Source organism: Caretta caretta, chromosome 18, assembly GCF_965140235.1.
Source record: "Caretta caretta isolate rCarCar2 chromosome 18, rCarCar1.hap1, whole genome shotgun sequence".
Taxonomy (NCBI): domain Eukaryota; kingdom Metazoa; phylum Chordata; order Testudines; family Cheloniidae; genus Caretta; species Caretta caretta.
Window position 1 is genome coordinate 5,811,520 of NC_134223.1, and position 22,195 is coordinate 5,833,714.

Genomic DNA, 22,195 nt, shown 5'->3' on the forward strand with positions numbered 1-22,195 from the left:
TTTTTTCTTTTGAGTGAAGATAAAGGAAAAGAAACATGAGAGGTGATATTAAAATATAAAACACTGATGGACAAAGGGCTTGTTTAAAATCCATGAAAGGAGCCAAGTGCACAGCTAGGGGCCTCCTACCGTGGCCCAGTGTGACACATGGCTTGCACATGCATGGCTCCGCAGCACGTATGGTCTGTATAGTCACCTGCTGCTCAGAGGTTCCCCAGGCATGGTGAAGAGGGGGAGGGGGATTCTGCTCAGACTAGAATCAACCCCCCACGTCCCGCCCTGAGCGCCACGCCATGGAACCAGCAATTCCCAGTTTACTTTCCATCTGGGACGCTGGTGGGCTGCTCTTCTGTGCTTGGCTCTGCTTGAAGCCGTGCGTGAGCCGTGCCCGCTCACTGGAGCATTCCGTCCACCTCGGGTGAAGGCTGGGCCTCCTCCAGATTAACGAGCCTGCTATGGCCTTGGCTCAGAGGGTCCTCGCTGCTGCTGAGGAGCATCGTGTTACAAGTGAGATTAGACTGTCCATCTCTCCTGGGCTGCCCTTTCTTCTCAGCTCCAGTTGTTCTGAGTCACTGTTCTAATGAGGAAGGTTTACATTCGAATTTGACCTGCAAAGGGCTTGTGCCTATGCTCTGCTTCTTTACAGGGGATGAAGAAACCCCGCCTGGGTTTTATTTAAGGCCCCAGCACCCCCATTTGTGTTTAACGTTAGAAAGTCTATCCATGTTTAGCCTAGACGTCTTCATGGTGGCTGGAGTATAGGGGGACCTGATGTCCCGATTTTATATGGACAGACCTGATATTTGGGGCTTTTTTTTTTATATATATAGGCACCTATTACCGATTGTTCCCTCTTGCTGTCTGGTCACCCTACTGGAGTTGGAGTGAAATGAGGACATTGTAAGAGTGAAGAAAGCTCTTGAGAAGAGAGGACTTTTCATACAACTCTTTAAAACACACTCTGTTTTCGCTAACATTTGTTTCGTGTATATGCCCAATTAGCACTTTGGAGAAAGGAAGCTGTGGTTAAAAATGTGATCCCTCTACTCCTCAAATTAAAGTCCAGCCTTTGAGATGTCCAACAGACCCTCCAGAACAAAACTGTTTTGGGCTTTCTTTTTCTTTTTCCATAATAAAGGCAAAAATTCCAATTAAAAACTATTTCCGTAAGTCATCTACAAGTCCCACCCACTCCCCTTATTATTGAAATTAATAAAATAAAATAACTAAATCCTGAAACTATTATAACTCTCTTTATACAGAACTGAATGTCCCTTTAATTCTGCATGTTCCAGCTACCGATGGTTCACACCAAGGGATGTCATCCATTTTGAAATAGGATTCTAGAGTACACCGGTCCCTTTAACATTAGGTCCATCTCTTCTGAGGCAGCTTACATGGTTCATAAGCATCAGGGCTGGGATTTCTGTTCACATCTGCCTAGCACTGATTATAACTGGCTCTGCTTTTCCTCTGACAGGCTCTGTTCTGGGCTGATCGCAGCCGCTACTGACCTCACTGCTCCTAGTGCCTGCTGGGAAGGCAGCTGCTTCAGGAGAGGGATTTTGCCAACTTGTCAGAGGAAAGTAAAACTTGGTAAGAAACTCAAAATGTATTTCAAATTCCTGCTCCATGTGGTTAGCAGAACGTCCGTCTGAGTTGGCTAAGGTGGCTAGCTGTATTTTTGAAATATGTAGGCCATGTTCTGGCCCCGACTTTTGCTGTCTTCCGCCGCTCCAGCCATGCAAAGCAGAGGGAAAACCAGAAGAAGCAGGTACCTAGGCATTCACCTTGACTACTGGCAAGTCACTGATTCTCTGTTTTGCGTCTCCATGTTAATAATGCCATACGAGAGGTACAAGGTGGTCTTACGAGACTGCATTTCCCTAGTGCTCTTCACTGGGGATCTCAAAGCAGTATCCAAAAAACCACTAGTGAATTGAGCCTCACAGGTCTCCCTCCATGAGATGGGTAAGTATCATTCCCCCATTTTACAAATGTGGAAACTGCGGCATAGATGAGTGGGGCAGGGGGAGGGGACTTGCCCAAGGTCACACAGAGAGTCCAGAGCTGGGAAGAGAGTCCAGCTCTCTTGACATCTTGCCTTTTAGCCCTTGGCCTCTGCTGCCTCTCTCTTGTGAATCACATTTTGCTGCTCAGGTGAAAGGTGCTCTAGAGTTGCAAAGTCTCCAGCTTACCTGTTCCAGCACTTGGGGCCACCCATGTGCTCCTGAAGATCACTGGAAGAGGAGGCTTGTGTGGGTGAAAGAGCTCCTACGCTGTAGCCAAGCTATCAGCCCAGTCAACAAAGGAGCCTTTCATCACATCGCCTGCTCGCTATTTGATCTTCCAAGGGCTGAATTTCCTTTGGAGAGCTAAAGAAAAATTCCCCCGCCCTTTCTGTGCACTTACTGTATCAGTGCACTGAATCAACCTGGCTGAGAAATCGGTTTGCATAAGCACGGGCCTCCCCATGTGGCCATGTCTCTGCCTTCCCCTCCATCACGCAGCCAAGCTGGTTTCAGTTGCCTCCGATTAGATGCGATGGCTTATCCTCTCATTAACGCATGGGGATCAATTTCCAGCACAGCATGCAAGGGGGATTTAGGTCAATGGCTTCCGACGATGGCGGTGGCTTTATCCCCAAATATTGTGCTGAAAAGCTCACTGTGTAAGTTTCTTCCGCAGCCTCTGCCCAGTGAGGGGGATGCTGGGTCTCACGGTAATTTAGAACAATACGGATTAGTCTAATTGAAGAGCCATCTGCTGCCCCACCTCTCACCAGGGACGCTGATATCGGCAGGACTGAAGCTGCTGGCTCTCAGGGCAGCATAATCCCAAGGATGGGCTGTTCATGTCAAGGCGCCCCTACTTTAGAATGCTCCCCTTGTCAATGGGAGCCAGGGCCCTCAGTACCATCCTTCTGAGCAAGGTTAAGAACTTGTGTCCCTTTTGGGGTGGCAGCATGGTTCAGGAGACCTGGGTTCTGTTCCTTGCTCTGACACTGACCTGCTGGGTGAACTTGGGCAAGTCACTTCCCAGCTCTGTGCCCCAGTTTCCCCACCTGGGAAGCAGGGGTAATGATACTTGTCCTCCTTTGTAACGTGCCTGCTTTCTAAAGATCTAAAGAGGAAAAGCACAGTGTAACTACTAAGTGTCGTTATTATTCCTTACATAAATCTACATTAAAAGACCATTAAGATTGCAGAGTGAAGCACTTAGAAGTCAAGAAATGCCAATGTGAAGGCTGCCCACATAACCTTAACTCTGCTCCTTGTGCAAATGCATCATGCTACGGCCTCTAGTAATAGATACTTATTTCCATAGGACACTTGACTCATTTAGGGCCTGATCCAAGCCCACTGGAGTAAATGAGAGCAGGATGGACAGTGCACAGTGAATGAGGGTGCTGCTCAATATTTAATTTTTACTCTCAACAGTAAGCCCACTGTATCATTTGGGTCCAACGTGCGTATCTTACGTTACTAATTTCTGGTCAATACTGAGCTCAGCTGGATTTGAACTAGTGACTTTTCAGTACCAAAAAACAAACAAACCCCACAGTGGGGCCTAGTACAAATGCCCTTGAGCCATCCACTCCCCTTGTTTATGAGGTCATGGGGCCTTGGTGCCTGCGTATTAGGCATTCAGAGGCCTTTGAGTTTCAGGGCTGTAGAAAGGAACATCAATTATAATAATAGCCTGTCCATCTCTCTAACACTTTCCCTCTGAGTATCTCAAAGGGATTTACATGAATTAAGTCTCGTGCTGCCCTGTGAAGTAGATCGGTGTCATCATCTCCATTTTACAGGTGGGGAAACTGAGGCACAGGCATCTGTTTGAAAATGGGTGCAGAACAGAAACCAGCCCTTACCCTGCTTTCATGACCAAGCTTCTTTCTCAGTAACAACAACTGTCTATAGAGAAGGGAGACGAGAACAGTGAGGAATGTGGTCTTTGCACCTTGTTTGTTGAGAGACTCTACTCCGGGACCCTGGCAGCACTTTGCTATTCGAACATTTTGCTAGACTCCCTTTGGAGTCACAAGCTAGTTTATTGGATCTCGTTTTGCACGGGTTGGTTGTTTGTTTTTTCTGACTTTCCTTTCCAGGAAAGAAGACTTTGAACGCCAGGGTGTGTGCAGCGTAATAGCACTGTGTGTGCACCCACCAAAGAGGAAATCATTCCATCACCTTAGGAGCAGCTGGGCATTGCCTCCAGCAGCTACCCCTGCACACATGCCTTAGGTTGCTGGGAACAGGAGAAGCTCAGCATGGGAGGGGCTTGTCTGGGGGCGGCTCTGGGTTCACGTGGTGTGGGAGTTAGGCCGGGCCGTGTGGAATGCTCCCCTGGAAGAGAAAGAGACCAGAGAGCATCTGGAGAAGTAGAGAGAGCCATTTCTGGCTTTGTTTTCATTGCCTCTGTTCCTTGCAGAATCCCCGATTGAAGATGCTGTCTGGGAAGGTGGAGAAGAGAATTGCTTCCTCCGTATACATTACCCTGGCCCCTCCCAGGAGGGACACAGTCATCCAGGGAGGTATAAAGCCAGAGGTGCATCAGCCGAGCTCAGACCATCCAAAGGAGGCTACAAAATCTGATGGGACCCACCAGCCCCAAGTGTCACCACCAAAGAAATTGCCCAACAGCAGCCGCCAGGCCGGCAAGCAGAGCAGCAGGATGCTGGGCAGTGCTGGGCACCCGTCTGGAGTGGCGGGCTTGTCCAATAGAGGTAAGATGAATGCAGTGGACAGACTGCAGTGCAGTGCACTGTGTTCATATAGCAAGCTGCACAGGGCCCGTGAAGGCTTCAGAGGGAGAGTGGGTCGTCATTGACTAGAAATGGGCTCCCGCTGCACAGCTGGGATCCAGAGCTGGGTTCCAAACACCCCTGCATTCAGGAAGGTTGAGTTCAGAGTCTTGGGAAATGGCCTCATTCCCAGCAGGATGGTTTCCTGCCCGGGAGGCTCTGTGCTGGGGGGGTGCGGGGAGTGAGCCGCCGCTGGGAGGCAGGACAGGTGATGGTCTTGTCTGAGCCCGAGTCTATTCCCCTGGCCTGTGCTCCCAATGTGACCCGTCATCCCCCTGCTGCTGGTCCTTGCTTCGAGCTTTCAAGCAGGTTGTGTCGGGAGTGCAGGACAGGAGCAAGGAGGCTGGCCAGCTGGCAGCCCCAGCAGTGGAAGTGAATTAGCTCCTAGGAGTCCTAGGGGGCAAACCACCATTTGGGCTGGGGGGCTAGCGAGCCGAACAGGAGGGGGCAAGACACCTGCTTGGAAGAGGGAACAGAAAACGGAGGCGAGACCGTTCCCCTTCGGTGTGTCAGTGCAGATCGCTGGGGCAGAGAACAAGGTGGAGGGGCTGAGCCCCGAGTCTTCCCATTGACTTCAGGGGGCTTTGCATCTGGTCCTCAGCACTCACGGGACATGCTAGTAGTGGCTTCCCAAGTTTGGTCCCACTCGGCTGGGTACGTCCTCGGGCGGCTCGCCCAAGCCTCTGCCTCTGCTGTGGCAGCCACGCTGCTGTTTTTAGTGTGCTGGCACTTGTCTGTGTAGCCGGGTGGGAAGCCCGCTCCTAGCTGCCATGCAGACAGACTCTGAACAGCCACAGAACTCCCCTGGGACCAGGATTAGGGCTGCCAGAGGGAAAGAGGGTTTAATTTCCTTGAACATTGAAATGCATGAGTTCAGGGTCCCCAGCCCATCTCCCTCACACCCAGCCCCCAGCTGGTGACGTGACAATGAGCCTTCCCAGTCGCTCCCATCGTCCTGGCTGCCATCTGCTTTCTGTCACTGATCAGTTATCAGCACTGTTTGCAGCCACCAGCCGGGCTGCCTGCTGCATGGTAAAGGCAGTTTGCTTTGTGGGCAGGTTGTGTGTTGGTTGCAAGTCAAACAAACAGCAGGAGAGGAGATTTATTAGGGCATTTGCTGAGAAGGAAGCTAACAATTAGACTTTGCCCTCCCTCAACCTACCTCTGCTCCCAAGCTCGAGAGACATTTTCCTTTGAATAAAATAGTGGATTCTTTGGGGGAAGGCCTTCGTTTCCCCCAGACAAGCCGTGGCCCCATGCAACACGGGAGTGGGGATGCACGATCAAAGCCCAGCTCAGCACACCCCTTCCCCCTCGGTATCTCCAGGTAAAAATGCAGTGGGCACCAGCACAGAAACCGGTGGGGTTCGTTCACCCATGTCTCCCCAGGGCAAACGTATCGCTGAAGTTCCTGTTCCGAGCACCCTGGGAATGCGAGGCCCCTCCCGACTGGGCACAGCTGGGCACTCTTGTTAAACAACCCATGGGCACACACGACACACCTGCTGCTCACAATCTGAGAAACATGCCCACCAGTCACTACCCCACAAAGTCAGCCCAGCAGCTCCACCTCCCAGCTAGGTACGCGGGCTGCTCACGTTCCTCCCATCCTGCTCCTGCCACCTCTCGCTCCTGCCACGCTCCTAGCAGCTCGGTCCCCTGCCAGCAGCCTGCAAGCACCTGTCTAAAATTCCCCCTGGTTTTGGGAAGTAGGTTTTTCAAGACCTGTCCACAAAGAGGCCATGTGGGGCAGTGGGACCAGAACCAGGACACGCAGGCCTCCCCTGCGTGATCTAAAGGAGAGCTCAGGTAGCCGGAGCACAGGCTGCCACTGCTGGAGCTGCAGGATCACCTCCATTAGCCCTCGGCAGTGGCCTGGCAGATGTCCTTTCCGAGGGTGGCATGTGCATTGCCAAGAGCACGTGCTGAGGACGCACTACAAGGCTGCAGTATTGACGGTGCAGGTTCAGTGATCCTGGGGCTAATGCTGCTTCGGACACAGAGGAGAGATCAGCTACTCCCAAAAACCCCTCGATGCCCCAGCGAAATGTCCGGGGCGCCAGAGCCATCACTGGCTGGGACTAGTTCTGATTCCTTCACTGGAGCTGCACTGAATTACCTCAGTTGAGGGGCAAAGGGACTGGGATCCCACCCAGCCTTTACAAAACCAAACCCTGACCGATGAGCAAGATCAAACCCACACCTGGCGGTGCCAATCCGGCATAAGTAACCAGAAAACCTGGTACCCAGCCATGGCCAGCCTGGGGCTGCAGAAACGCTTTCACCCTTTCCTGGAGTGATTTCTTTTATGCTTTAATGAGCATTTGTTTCCTCTTGATCCCAGCAGAGGGGCCTTGTTTTCTAGATGCTGGCTCCTAGCTTTGACGTGCAGCAGGAGCGGAGCTGTGATGAACACATGCTCTATGCAGGGGAACTTACTTCGTTACTTTTCTCACGCCAATTATCCAACACCACTAATGCTCCTGGGGGGTGGGGGGGATGCTTTTACAAGAGCAGGACTCTCCCTTAGTAATTATCAACTTTGTTAATTTCATCCCAGCAGAGATAAGAATAGGTCCTTCAGCTCTGGGTTAGAAGTGGTTTCATCTCCCAGGGCACCCTTGGTGTCACTGCTGCCTGGAGACTGTTGAATGCGAGACACTTTAGGACCATCCAAGAATCCTGGGAAACTTGACAAGCACCAAGGCCTGGGTCAAGGGGGGCTTCCAAACACGGCTTTCCCCTCTGCTGCATGGAAGTGGAGGCCATCTGCCTGCCCCTGTGGAGGCATCTGTATGTCTAAGGCCAAGGTGGGAGGAAGGGGGAGACTGGGCAGGCCAGCCAGGAGAGGAGTGGGGCAGGGCTGGGACACACACACACTATGAACACACACACCTGCCAGCCCCAGGGGTAGGTAAGGGATTTTAATCTCCTGGGCTGACAGTCTGGCCCTGTTTAACCTGGTGTGATTCAGTCTGAGTTAGACCCTCAGGACCCTCTCGCTCAGCATGTGAGTTCCTTATACACCCTAATTCATGCCAGACTCCAGCATTGTCCTTGCTTATTTCAGATTTCTCCTCCTTTCCTCGTCCTGTCCTCCCTGACGTTTCCACAGGCTCGGACCCAGAGAGCCCCCTGCCGTCTCCTCCGCCGTATCTTCTGTCTGATGAACTTAGTGCCCCGTCGGTGGAGACGCTTTCCCCTGATCTGCAGAAGCTGCACATGAGCTCACCTGTGAGCCAGCAGGTATTGAAGGAAGGTTGGAGGAGGCGGTTTCGTGTCATGGCTCACCTGGATGTTTTTAGTCCTGGTGCCCAAAGAACAACATTGAGAACCCAGCGGGAGGGCCGGTTGGTGGTCACGTCACTCACTTGGGAGACCTGGGGACAAGCCCCTGCCCTGCCACAGACTTCCTGGGTGACCTGGGGCAAGTCACTTAGCCTCTATGGGCCCCAGGTCCCCCATCTGTAGAACGGGGATAATAGTCCTGCCCTGCCACACCGAGGCATTGTGAGGACACATGCTGTGGACTGTGAGATGCACAAATATTGTGAGCTGCTAGGAGCATATGGCAATGGCGTGTGAGTCATTACACTAGAGATGCTTCGGTGTATAAGCTGATTGGCTGGGAGGCTCAGGGAGGAATTTCCCCCTTCTCCCTTGTGTATGTTTGAACAGCTGTTCTGTCTAATCTGTTACAACTCCTAGCTACCCTAGTGCTGTGTCTGCTCTCCAGGGGGGTGGAGTTGAGATGTGAACCTCGTGGCTGGGCCTTGTTACGCCGGGCTAGTGCCAGAGCTATCTGTGGAGAATCAGGCCCCTAAGCTTCACCCGCCGGCTTTGCAGAGGTCCAGAGAGCCTGGGCCCCTCTCTTCGCACTGCCAGAGGCCTGACGCTGGCCCAGCCTGTGGTTTAATGGCAGATGCTCTGTGGAGAAGCTCGCGTGTGTGTCCACAAAACAGAAGCGCCAGAAAGCCAACCTTCTGGTGGTTGCACTCACGTTCAGCTAAATCAGCCCAAATTCTGCAGTAGGGGGAGGAGCCTCCAGTCACCTTAGCCCAGACCCTTTGGAACCGAGCGTCACAAAGGTGTCTTCACGCTGAAGGGAGAGCGCTTCATCGCTGCTTTGTGCTGCCCGCTCTCTGGGGAGGACGCACTACCCCCAGGAGCGTTCAGCATTGCTGGGGATCAAGGCCCAGCATAGCTGCCTGCGCTACGGTTGGTACTCAGGGGCGTCGGCAGAGCTGTGGGTGGAACAGTAGGGGACTGGGTTGGGTTGGGGGAGGGGTAGCTCAGTGGTTTGCGCATTGGCCTGCTAAACCCAGGGTTGTGAGTTCAATCCTTGAGGGGGACAGTTAGGGATTTAGAGCAAAAATTGGGGATTGGTCCTGCTTTGAGCAGGGGGTTGGACTAGATACCTCCTGAGCTCCCTTCCAACCTGATATTCTATGACCTAGGGACGTCCAACCTGCGCTGTTCTTGGCTTAATCCAGTCCCTCACTTTCATCAGCACTAAATTCAAGTCACAAATTTTGTCCAGATCCCTCCCAGCTTAACATCTTACCAGAGACGACCCACTTGTTCCTCTGATAAACCCCACAAGATTTGCCTTGCAGCTGTGCTGAGTTGGCAGACCCAGCCTTCGCCCGCAGGGTAATAGCAACCATCTCTCGTTAGAAGATATGGGTCTTGTGCCGCTCATTAAACTCCGTGGCTCTGAAGACCTGAGCGTATCCCTGCTAATGGGGGAGCCATTTATTCCCCCATACAGGTCCAGTCAGCTGCATATTCATGTTCTTCCCCGCTTCCCTCCCCGTCTTGGGCAGTGAAATTGCCCAAAAATAACAGTGCCTGAAGGATGCGGCTGTTTAGTGTGATTCTGTCATGGGGCGCTCTCTGCCATCTCTCTTTGTGTGGCTAAGCAATCACCTGCCCCTCTCCTGGGCACCTGAGGCAGAGAGCAGCCGGCTCCTTCTCTCCAGCCAGTGAACATAATGCTTCTGCCATCCCAAGCTCCTGGATTCCTATCTCATGGTGGATCATAGAATCATAGAATATCAGGGTTGGAAGGGACCTCAGGAGGTCATCTAGTCCAACCCCCTGCTCAAAGCAGGACCGATCCCCAATTAAATCATCCCAGCCAGGGCTTTGTCAAGCATGACCTTAAAAACTTCTAAGGAAGGAGATTCCACCACCTCCCTAGGTAACGCATTCCAGTGTTTCACCACCCTCCTAGAGAAAAAGTTTTTCCTAATATCCAAGCTAAATCTCCCCCACTGCAACTTGAGGCCATTACTCTTTGTTCTGTCATCTGCTATCACTGAGAACAGTCTAGAGCCATCCTCTTTGGAACCCCCTTTCAGGTAGTTGAAAGCAGCTATCAAATCCCCCTCATTCTTCTCTTCCACAGACTAAACATCCCCAGTTCCCTCAGCCTCTTCTCATAACTCATGTGTTCCAGTCCCCTAATCATTTTTGTTGCCCTCCGCTGGACTCTTTCCAATTTTTCCACATTCTTCTTGTAGTGTGGGGCCCAAAACTGGACACAGTACTCCAAATGAGGCCTCACCAGTGTCGAATAGAGGGGAACGATCATGTCCCTCGATCTGCTGGCAATGCCCCTACTTATACATCCTAAAATGCCATTGGCCTTCTTGGCAACAAGGGCACGCTGTTGAGTCATATCCAGCTTCTCGTCCACTGTAACCCCTAGGTCCTTTTCTGCAGAACTGCTGCCGAGCCATTCGGTCCCTAGTCTGTAGCGGTGCATTGGATTCTTCCATCCTAAGTGCAGGACTCTGCACTTGTCCTTGTTGAACCTCATCAGATTTCTTTTGGCCCAATCCTCCAATTTGTCTAGGTCCCTCTGTATCCTATCCCTACCCTCCAGCATATCTACCTCTCCTCCCAGTTTAGTGTCATCTGCAAACTTGCTGAGGGTGCAATCCACACCATCCTCCAGATCATTTATGAAGATATTGAACAAAACCGGCCCCAGGACCAACCCTTGGGGCACTCCACTTGATACCGGCTGCCAACTAGGCCATTGATCACTACCCTTTGAGCCCAACAATCTAGCCTGCTTTCTATCCACCTTATAGTCCAGCTGGGATCAGCTCCTGCACATACACTGAGATTGCCAGCTAGGCCGCTGCGTGGTTTGCTGTTTGCATGCTGCATTCGCGAGGCCCTGTGGACTGCCTGAGCCAAGCTTGTCTCTCTCTCCTGCTCACCCTGCGCCTTCTGCTCTCAGCACTGGCCTTGTCTCTATCCCTCCACACCAGGTCCCCTCTATTGGAGCAGTGACCAGTAAGCGCCTGAGCCCACAGAGCATTGTTGTATCATGATTTTAGGAAAGCTGTGGACAAATTGGAGAGTCCAGAGGAGAGCAACAGACATGATCAGAGGTTTAGCAAATCTGACCTATGAAGAAAGGTTGAAACACTTGGTGTGTTTGGTCTAGAGGTGAGAAGGCTGAGGGGGGACCTGATACCAGTCTTCTAATAGGTTACAGGCTGTTAGAAAGATGGGGATCAGTTGTTCTTCACCTCCACCAAGAGTAGGACAAGAAGTGATGGGGGCTTAATCTGCAGGAAGGGAGATTTAGATTAGATATTCGGAACCCTTCTGAACTCCAGCACTGGGACAGGTTACCTAGGGAGGTTGTGGAGTCCCCATCACTGGAGGGTTTATGAATAAACTAGACTAATGCCCAGGGTCAGATTCATCGTTTGTGGGCCCTGGTACCTGGACTGTGGCCCCACTCTGCCATGAGGACCTGCCCCCACTTGGCCTTTTCCCCCCAAGGCCCTGCCCGCCGCTTGCACAGGGGGAAAGGGGGCAGAAAGGAGCAAGCAGGGAGCCAAGAGGGAGGGGGTGGAGAGGACCGGGCGGGGCCTTGAGGGAAAGAGGCCAAGGGGGGCAGGGCCACGGTCTGGGTGCCAGGGCCCCTTCTGAGTGTGGGCTTGGCGCCATTGTAAACCCAGTACTGCTAATGCCTGTCAGGGATGGTCTAATTTTACTTAATCCTGCCTTGCCCAGAGGGCTGGCCCAGCTGACCTCTCGAGCCCTATGGTACGATTCTCTGACCCAATGGAGTTTCATCACAGCACGTCCGAACATGCAGACAAGATGCAGCGATGTCCCGGTGTACAAACTCTGAGAAGCAGCCACAAGCCTGGGCTGGCAGATCTCAGCAGAGGTTCCAAGAGCACTTCAAAAATATATAGTGTCGGTCATAAAGGAGCTGGCATTGTTATAAACGGCAGAAATAAAACACAGAGCCAGACGGGAAGGGTTCCAGCCACGCTGGTGTAATTCCAGTGAAGTCAGTGGGGTTACCCCAAGGAAGAGAAAGTTCTGTCTGTTTATGGTAGTTATTTGTACTGTCAATGGAAATCTGTGGCCACTGGGACTCAGTGACTTTTTGAGATGAGAGGAAGGATGGTCTTGTGGCGAGGGCAGGGCTGGGACTCAGGAGAGCTGGGTTCAACAGCTGGCCTTCCTGTGCAATCTTTGGCAAGTCATTTAAAAAAAAAAATGCCCGCACCGTGCCTCAGTTCCCCCATCTGTAAATGGGGGGTAATGATACTTGCTTTCTGCTACACTTTGTCTGTCTTGGCTATTTAGACTTTGCGCTCTCTGGGGCAGAAATGATCTCTCCCTGTGTGTATGTGCAGTGCCTGGCCTGATGGCACTGCTATGTGCTACTATAGTAAATGGCAGTAAAAGCGCCTGGCTCGTTAACAGTAACAGCAGATCCCAAAGCTCTTGCCAAAGGTCACTGTCATTACAAGTGTAAATGTCGCTATTCTCCAGAAAGAGGTTTTCATATAAAATGGGATGAATTTTCGAGCCCTTCACTATGTCCCCGGAGCCTTGCTGGCGTGTCTGACTGGCAGCCTTCAGAGCCGGCATGATTCAAACCCCATCGTCCCCCACCTGCTGTCACAGGTCCAGAATGCTGCAGTCATTAGCCAAGCCTTAGACCAGCTGGGTTTGCACCAAAGCACAACAGAGCCCTCACAAAGCCTCAGCAAGATGCCCGCCCCAGCTCATAATGCCTTTTTTCCTCTTCATCAGGCGTCCTCCACGTTCCCAGCAGAACCAAGGCAGCATAAAATCCAGCCGACCAGTCTGGAGCAAGTGGATGAGCGCCAGGCGCCGAAACAGAACGTGAATGGGCACCTGGAAAGAGACATTTCCACAGGTAACTGCCAGAGTCCATTAATAATACCTCGCTCTTTGACAGCGCTTGACCGCCATAGATCCTATGATGCTTTGCAAAGCTCCGTGTGCTTTACTATCCCCATTTTGCAGATGGGGAAACTGAGGTATGGTGATAAGTGACTTAACCAAGCCCATGCAGTGAGTCAGCGGCAGAGTCAACACCAGGTTGCCAGGATCCCCAGCTTCATGCTCCGTCTACCAGATCCCAACTGTCCCTAAAGGGCTCAATTCTGACTTCAGCGGGGCTGCATTCACCTGGTTGTTAGCAAGGACAGATCGTGCGGTAATGGAAGGATCGGTTTTTGCTAGCTCCCAGCAGCACTCTCCTGTCCCCAGACATGGAGCGTTTAAGCAGAGGAGTTTCTCAGGCAGAGTCCAGGCCATCGGTGTGAATGGGAAGCTGCAGGGAGAATGGGCCGATGTGTTTGTACAGCACCCTCACAGCAGGGCCCCGACTCTGGCCTCTGGGTGCTACTCGAAGGCAAATGTTAATTATAACCCTGTGCAGGGGGCAGTGTGCCCAGTCTTTGCCCAGCAAGCGCTGGAACCAGCAGCACCAGGGCTGGGAGTGGCCGCAAGGCTGCTGGGGGAGGGGGCATTGGGAGCCTGGGGATGGGAAGAGGAGTAGCAGAAACCTCACAATGGGGGGAAGAGCTTGGCTGGTGCTGGGGCCCATGATTGGAGGAGAGGAGGAGGTGGGGGATTGAAGACGCTGGTGCATTCCTAGGTGATCCTCCCCCCCTCTACAAAATATACAAGACCAGCCCTGCAGCCTGGCTTTATCCCCATGGTGCCAGTATGGCCCCCTCGGTGAGCTCTCTGCAGAGTTTGGCTGGCTGGCAGGTGCCTGGTGATTTACTGTCCAATGGGAGCTCCTTGGCCATAGTAAAGTGACTTGGTTCTTTTTTCCAGTCTGTGCCTTTTGCCACAAAGCCATTGCCCCCCGGACCCCGACCATAGAAGCCATGAACAAACAGTACCACGCAGACTGCTTCACGTGCCGGACGTGCCACGGCCAGCTAGCGGGGCAGCGCTACTACCAGAAAGAGGGCCGGCCACTGTGCAACTCTTGCTACAAGGTCAGCGCAACTGGTTCCTGGTCGTCCCATGAGGCCAATGTCATCCTGTTCTCAGGAGTCAAATCCGGCTTCCGAGGGAGCCCCTGGGAAAGTAGGAGGGGTTCAGAGTTCAGCAAGAGTAGCCGGACCTGCAAGGGTCCCTCAGATACAGAAGTGCCCTACCCTGGGAAGACCCACCTTTGTAATGCCACCGATACTGGCTCAGACATGGGTCTGTACAGGGGTGGCCTCAACTCCCAGGCTCTTCAGGAGGAGTCGTGAGGGGTAGATTAGTCTGAGGATCAGTCCCAAGCAGATCTAAAGCAGGGAACGTGCCTGGTGCTGAGAGCTGGGGACTGGGAGTCAGGCCTGCCATGTTCCATCCCCAGCTCTGACCCCGGCTCCGTGTCACCTACAGCATGTTGTGTAGGTCAGCGTTTCCAAAAGTGGCCTCTCACTCCACATACCTCCAGTTCTGGCAGCTCAGCTTGAGGCACCCCGGATTTGGTTTTCAGTGGCACTGAGTGTCTTCAGCTTCAGCGCTCTGAAAATCAGGCCGAAGGTTCGTGCCATTGGCCAGCCCTGACCCAGACCGCTTTTGGCAATCTGGATCTTCATGTCTGGGCCTTAACTTTAACCTGCAAAATGGAGCCAATATGTACTTAATTTATGTAGTGAGCTGTAGCTCACGAAAGCTCATGCTCAAATAAATTGGTTAGTCTCTAAGGTGCCACAAGTACTCCTTTTCTTTTTGCAAAGACAGACTAACACGGCTGTTACTCTGAAACCTTAATTTATGAATGTTTCGGAAGGGGCTTGGAAATACCTACCTGAAAAGTGCTACAGGAAGGCCAGGGATTCTCACTGTTACAGGCCAGAAGGCCATTTGTGTCCTGGGAGTGTTTCCCATCCATTCGCGTCGTTCATTCCGAAGCAGCAAATGCTGCAGTCTTCCATTGGCTACGGTGCCCATAGGGCCGTGGGGCTTAGCAGGCAGCTTCTAGCATAGAGGCATGAATGGCTTTGCCACTGTGCCGGGAGGGTCTCTGAGACCACACATGGCATTGAACTCTGGTTCCTCCCAGCTCTTTGGCCTGGAAGACCTCCCATCCTTCATAGGTGAGGGCTGCATTGGGGATGCAGCAAGGGGCGAATGGTACCATCCACTTCCGGTTTCTGCACTTTATCTGCCTCTCTCCTTTCCGCAGGACACGCTGGAGAAATGTGCCAAGTGCCAGGGTCTGATCCTGGAGCACATCGTCCGCGCCTTGGGGCATGGGTACCACCCCGAGTGTTTCATGTGCTCCGTGTGCGGCCGGAGCATAGGGGATGAGAGTTTTGCCATGAATGACCAGAACGAGGTGCACTGCGTGGATGATTTCTACAGGTGTGATACGTTATAAGTGGCATGTCAGAGGGGTAGAAAGCTAGAGCGAAATCACTCTACACCTAAGCTAGCCTCCTCTTCAGCTCAGAGGGCCTGATTCTGTTCAAAAGGTAAATCTTGTGCACATGAGACAACCTGAAGGGCCCGATCCTGCAAACCTTCCCTCTGACAAGTAGCCTTTACTCACCCAATTCATCCCCCAAGCTTCAACAGCGCTCCTTGCCATCAAGAGTGTCTCCTCAGTGTGCTGCTCTTTCTCCTACTGAAGTCAATGGAAGCAAGGTTGAATACCAAGCTTGCAGGTGCAATAGACCCGATCCTTCCCCACTGTGCATCTCAGGAAGTCGTTATTCCCCTGGCCAAAGTGGGGGTGAGTGACAGCCAATCAGAATCTTCCATTCACCCCAGTGGTAGCATTTTACATCCCTTTTGCAAAGGTTCCTGTGATGCCACCAGGGTGAGTAACAGCCCTCTGCTGGAGGGATGGTTTGCAGGATTGCGTCCTTCACTTTGTGTCTTGTGTGCAGGACTGACTTTTTTTTTTTTTTTTGCTCCGTTTCCCCTTTAGTTCAGTGTCCCCACTATTCTCCCCCGGCTAGTTCACACTGCAGTATTCCTAAATACCCAGGGTCTGCCTCTCCTCTCATTCACGCCGCTGTTGTTGTCATTGGAGTTACACCACTGTAAAGCTAGCGTAAAGGAGAGCAGAGACAGGGCCACAAGTGATTTACTGGCTAGCTTGACCTGGCACCCAGCTCATTCCAGTCTGTCTCATCCTTAACCAGTGTGGAAAGAGGCTCTGCCATTTCCGTTTCACCTGCAATAATACAGAAGCAGCGTAAAGTAACATGGATCTAGCTTTAAATTGTGCTCTAAATTGCTACAGCTAATTGGCATGGCAACTGCTGTGGCATAAGAGGTTGGCTGTTTGTTTCATCAGGAAGTACGCCTCCATCTGCAGCGTCTGTGAGACACCCATCATCCCGCAGGAGGGGAAAGATGCCTACCGGGTAGAATGCATGGGGCGAAGCTTCCATGAAAGCTGCTATCGGTGTGAGGTAGGTCCTACTGGGATGCTGCGGATTTTTTATTTTTTAAATAAACTCTTGGTGGGGGAGGGTGTAAAGTCCTAGAAACCACCCAGAGGCAGCCTCAAACAAACAGAACTTTATTCCACAAACACAGGTTCTCTCCCTGGGCTCTCGGAGAACTATGACAGGGTTTATAGTTAGGTTTTCCTAGCCAGGAAAGAGATTCTAGCAGTGACACCAGTGATCCTCTGGAGTCTTCTGCAAGGGAAGCAGTGGCAGCTCCATCACGTGAGATGCCTGACGCAGGGCTGGACAAACTTTGGAACGTGCCGCCCCGTCAAAGGGATGGAGGTAATGTGTCTCTCTCCGATATCTGGGATTCTGTAATCCCTGCACACTGGAAAATAGCTGTCACCAGCCTCTGCACGACCACTTAGTGCAGTAATACCACAGATGCTGTTACCACAACCAGTTGGTCCAGTAATAACCACAGAGTCATAGGACAGGAAGGACCTCGAGAGGTCATCTAGTCCAGTCCCCTGCACTCATGGCAGGACTAAGTATTATCTAGACCATCTCTGACTGGTGTTTTGTCTAACCTGCTTTTAAAAATCTCCAATGATGGAGACTCCACAACCTCCCTAGGGAGCTTATTTCAGTGCTTCACCACCCTGACAGTTGGGAAGTTTTTCCTAATGTCCAACCTAAACCGCCCTTGCTGCAATTTAAGCCCATTGCTTCTTGTCCTATCCTCAGAGGTTAAGGAGAATAATTTTTCTCCCTCCTTGATGTGGCACCAAAAGAAAGAATTTGGTTCTTCCCTGTGAATTTTCTTTCTGGTTCCCTGCGTGACTGACAGTCTGACCTGTCGGGCGTTCTCCTCCCTGGAGCAGAGATGCAGACAGTGAGCCTAGCCTCCAGAGCTGACTTCACTAACGAGGCAGATCCCTGCCCTGAGTTGCTCACAGTCTAACAGAAGGGGGTGCAATTTTAGGAATGAGACGGGACTCAGCTGTAATGAAGAGAAAGGGCTAATTGAGGCTGCTGGACAGAGATCAGCCCTGTGGTTCTCTCTCAGTCCCAGACTGACTCACACAGCCTGGGCTGCCTGCTGTCACCACAAAGTGTCTCCTGAGTCCAGCTCTGGACCAGATAGGCATGGACTGGAGTGCTGAGTTTCATACAGAGGCATGGGGGCAAGGGATCAAACATGCAAGCGGATCTATGGAGGGGATTTTAGGATGTGTCGTTTCCTCCACCATGTTGGTAGGGTGTAGGTCACTAAATAAGTCAGGATCCTGTAGGCCACTCAGAGGCTGAAAGGCCCAGCTGCACCCGCCTTGAAATCCATCTCAGACCTGGTTGTTTTGCTGAGGCCTCCTCCTGGGGTTTGTGAACATGCAGCGGTGTCTAGTCCCTGCCATTCCATATGGAGCTGGGCAGGGTCTAACCTCGCAGCTGGAGAAAGGCCACAGGCCTCACATCATCATCCTTCACCACAAAAAATCCCTTCCTTTGCCGAATGGGGGGAATCGGGGAAAAAACACTTATGCTGGACCCTGTAACACTGCCGGGCCAGCAGCCTTGGATGCTTTTACGTTCCCTGAGTGTAAAGATCCACAGATGGGTGGGACTGTACAGACAGGATCAGGGGATCTATTTCCTGGGAAGTTGTAATCTCAGTAGCAATCCCCTGTGGCAGATACAGAGCTCTGGAATGGTTCATAGAATCATAGAATATCAGGGTTGGAAGGGACCTCAGGAGGTCATCTAGTCCAACCCCCTGCTCAAAGCAGGACCGATCCCCGACTAAATCATCCCAGCCAGGGCTTTGTCAAGCCTGACCTTAAAAATGTCTAGGGAAGGAGATTCCACCACCTCCCTAGGTAACGCATTCCAGTGTTTCACCACTCTCATAGTGAAAAAGTTTTTCCTAATATCCAGCCTAAACCTCCCCCACTGCAACTTGAGACCATTACTCCTTGTCCTGTCATCTGCTACCACTGAGAGCAGTCTAGAGCCATCCTCTTTGGAACCCCCTTTCAGGTAGTTGAAAGCAGCTATCAAATCCCCCCTCATTCTTCTCTTCTGAAGACTAAACATCCCCAGTTCCCTCAGCCTCTTCTCATAACTCATGTGTTCCAGTCCCCTAATCATTTTTGATGCCCTCCGCTGGACTCTTTCCAATTTTTCCACATCCTTCTTGTAGTGTGGGGCCCAAAACTGGACACAGTACTCCAGATGAGGCCTCATCAGTGTCGAATAGAGGGGAACGATCACTTCCCTCGATCTGCTGGCAATGCCCCTACTTATACATCCCAAAATGCAATTGGCCTTCTTGGCAACAAGGGCACACTGTTGACTCATATCCAGCTTCTCGTCCACTGTAACCCCTAGGTCCTTTTCTGCAGAACTGCTACCGAGCCATTCAGTCCCTAGTCTGTAGCTGTGCATTGGATTCTTCCGTCCTAAGTGCAGGACTCTGCACTTGTCCTTGTTGAACCTCATCAGATTTCTTTAGGCCCAATCCTCCAATTTGTTTAGGTCCCTCTGTATCCTATCCCTACCCTCCAGCGTATCTACCACTCCTCCCAGTTTAGTGTCATCTGCAAACTTGCTGAGGGTGCAATCCACACCATCCTCCAGATCATTTATGAAGATATTGAACAAAACCTGCCCCAGGACCGACCCCTGGGGCACTCCACTTGATACCGGCTGCCAACTAGACATGGAGCCATTGATCACTACTCGTTGAGCCCGACAATCTAGCCAGCTTTCTATCCACCTTATAGTCCATTCATCCAGCACATACTTCTTTAACTTGCTGGCAAGAATACTGTGGGAGACCGTGTCAAAAGCTTTGCTAAAGTCAAGGAACAACACGTCCACTGCTTTCCCCTCATCCACAGAGCCAGTTATCTCGTCATAGAAGGCAATTAGATTAGTCAGGCATGTCTTGCCCTTGGTGAATCCATGCTGACTGTTCCTGATCACTTTCCTCTCCTCTAAGTGCTTCAGAATTGATTCCTTGAGGACCTGCTCCATGATTTTTCCAGGGACTGAGGTGAGGCTGACTGGCCTGTAGTTCCCAGGATCCTCCTCCTTCCCTTTTTTAAAGATGAGCACTACATTAGCCTTTTTCCAGTCATCTGGGACCTCCCCCGATCACCATGAGTTTTCAAAGATAATGGCCAATGGCTCTGCAATCACATCCGCCAACTCCTTTAGCACTCTTGGATGCAACGCATCCAGCCCCATGGACTTGTGCTCGTCCAGCTTTTCTAAATAGTCCCGAACCACTTCTTTCTCCACAGAGGGCTGGTCACCTCCTCCCCATGCTGTGCTGCCCAGTGCAGTAGTCTGGGAGCTGACCTTGTTCGTGAAGACAGAGGCAAAAAAAGCATTGAGTACATTAGCTTTTTCCACATCCTCTGTCACTAGGTTGCCTCCCTCATTCAGTAAGGGGCCCACACTTTCCTTGACTTTCTTCTTGTTGCTAACCTACCTGAAGAAACCCTTCTTGTTACTCTTAACATCTCTTGCTAGCTGCAACTCCGGGTGTGATTTGGCCTTCCTGATTTCACTCCTGCAAGCCCGAGCAATATTTTTATACTCATCTCTGATCATTTGTCCAATTTTCCACTTCTTGTAAGCTTCTTTTTTTGTATTTAAGAGCAGCAAGGATTCCACCGTTAAGCCAAGCTGGTCGCCTGTCATATTTACTATTCTTTCTACACATCGGGATGGTTTGTCCCTGTAACCTCAATAAGGATTCTTTAAAATACAGCAAGCTCTCCTGGACTCCTTTCCTCCTCATGTTATTCTCCCAGGGGATCTTGCCCATCAGTTCCCTGAGGGAGTCAAAGTCTGCTTTTCTGAAGTGCAGGGTCTGTATTCTGCTGCTCTCCTTTCTTCCTTGTGTTAGGATCCTGAACTCGACCATTTCACGGTCACTGCCTCCCAGGTTCCCATCCACTTTTGCTTCCCCTACTAATTCTTCCCGGTTTGTGAGGAGCAGGTCAAGAAGAGCTCCGACCCTAGTTGGTTCCTCCAGCACTTGCACCAGGAAATTGTCCCCTACATTTTCCAAAATCTTCCTGGATTGCCTGTGCACCGCTGTATTGCTCTCCCAGCAGATATCAGGGTGATTGAAGTCTCCCATGAGAACCAGGGCCTGCGATCTAGTAACTTCTGTGAGTTGCCGGAAGAAAGGCTCGTCCACCTCATCCCCCTGGTCCGGTGGTCTATAGTAGACTCCCACCACGACATCACCCTTGTTGCTCACACTTAAACTTAATCCAGAGACTCTCAGGTTTTTCTGCAGTTTCATACTTGAGCTCTGAGCAGTCATACTGCTCTCTTACATACAGTGCAACTCCCCCACCTTTTCTGCCCTGCCTATCCTTCCTGAACAGCTTATAACCATCCATGACTCCAATCATGTGAGTTATCCCACCAAGTCTCTGTTATTCCAATCACATCATAATTCCTTGACTGTGCCAGGACTTCCAGTTCTCCCTGCTTGTTTCCCAGGCTTTGTGCATTTGTATATAGGCACTTAAGGTAACCTGCTGATCGCCTCTCTTTCTCAGTATGAGGCAGGAGCCCTCCCCTCTCACGCGCTCCTGCTCGTGCCTCCTCCCGGTATCCCACTTGCCCACTTACCTCAGGGCTTTGGTCTCCTTCCCCCGGTGAACCTAGTTTAAAGCCCTCCTCACTAGGTTAGCCAGCCTGCTTGCGAAGATGCTCTTCCCTCTCTTCGTTAGGTGGAGCCCGTCTCTGCCTAGCACTCCTTGGAACACCATCCCATGGTCAAAGAATCCAAAGCCTTCTCTCCGACACCACCTGCGTAGCCATTCGTTGACTTCCACGATTCGACGGTCTCTACCCAGGCCGACAATCTCTTTCCTCAGGTTGCTGGGGGATTCCTGGTCTTCGTTCCAGAGTCTTTCATTGTTATCCAACCAGTGAGTTAGTTACTGAGTCCCCTTCTGTGAGCAGCCCTGCCGATGCAGGGAATGGCTTCTCCTCTCTCTCACCTCCGCTGGGATAAAGGAGGCAGGAGTAACTCCCCTGAACTCAATGGAGTTACACAAGTGTGAGATCAGAATCAGGCCTACAGTGTCCAACTGCCTACCGTACTTACCCTACTCTCTCTGTTTGTGGCACGTTCCTCTAAAAACTGTATCCCCCAAAGGACTATGCCCTCCTCAGTGACTGTTAGTGGTGGAGTGCGCCCCGGGCGGTGGCGGGTGCCCGGCTGGGCGCGTGGAGTGCGCCCCGGGCGGTGGCGGGTGCCCGGCTGGGCGCGTGGAGTGCGCCCCGGGCGGTGGCGGGTGCCCGGCTGGGCGCGTGGAGTGCGCCCCGGGCGGTGGCGGGTGCCCGGCTGGGCGCGTGGAGTGCGCCCCGGGCGGTGGCGGGTGCCCGGCTGGGCGCGTGGAGTGCGCCCCGGGCGGTGGTGTGTTCCAAGACCAGCACATCTGTTGCCTCCTCACTGTGGCCTCACTGCCACGGGATTTAATTGAATTCCTCCAGTGCAGGAGGGGTTTTGGGCCCAGATTCTCATGCCCAGGCAGAATCTCATTGGCCTGACAGTCTGGGTGTCATGACGAGGATGCAGCAGGCTGATGAAGCTGACAGACGTGGGGGATGAGATAGCTAGTCCGCAGGAGAAGGTGCTTGG

The 22,195-nt window shown here is 52.0% G+C and overlaps 1 protein-coding gene across 3 annotated transcripts in view; it reads left to right on the forward strand.

Moving 5' to 3' along the window:
- Nucleotides 1-22,195, forward strand: part of FBLIM1 (filamin binding LIM protein 1) — a 40,037-nt gene that overhangs the window by 10,750 nt on the left and 7,092 nt on the right. For 2 of the 3 annotated variants that reach the window (XM_048825239.2, XM_048825242.2), the window contains exons 2-8: nucleotides 1,481-1,596; nucleotides 4,435-4,729; nucleotides 7,878-8,053; nucleotides 12,890-13,016; nucleotides 13,949-14,115; nucleotides 15,303-15,481; nucleotides 16,422-16,539. In XM_048825239.2, the coding sequence (XP_048681196.2) occupies nucleotides 4,450-4,729; nucleotides 7,878-8,053; nucleotides 12,890-13,016; nucleotides 13,949-14,115; nucleotides 15,303-15,481; nucleotides 16,422-16,539 (1,047 nt within the window). In that variant the 5' untranslated portion in view covers nucleotides 1,481-1,596; nucleotides 4,435-4,449. The remainder of the gene's footprint in view (nucleotides 1-1,480; nucleotides 1,597-4,434; nucleotides 4,730-7,877; nucleotides 8,054-12,889; nucleotides 13,017-13,948; nucleotides 14,116-15,302; nucleotides 15,482-16,421; nucleotides 16,540-22,195) is intronic. The other variant, XM_048825240.2, reaches the window with a different exon arrangement.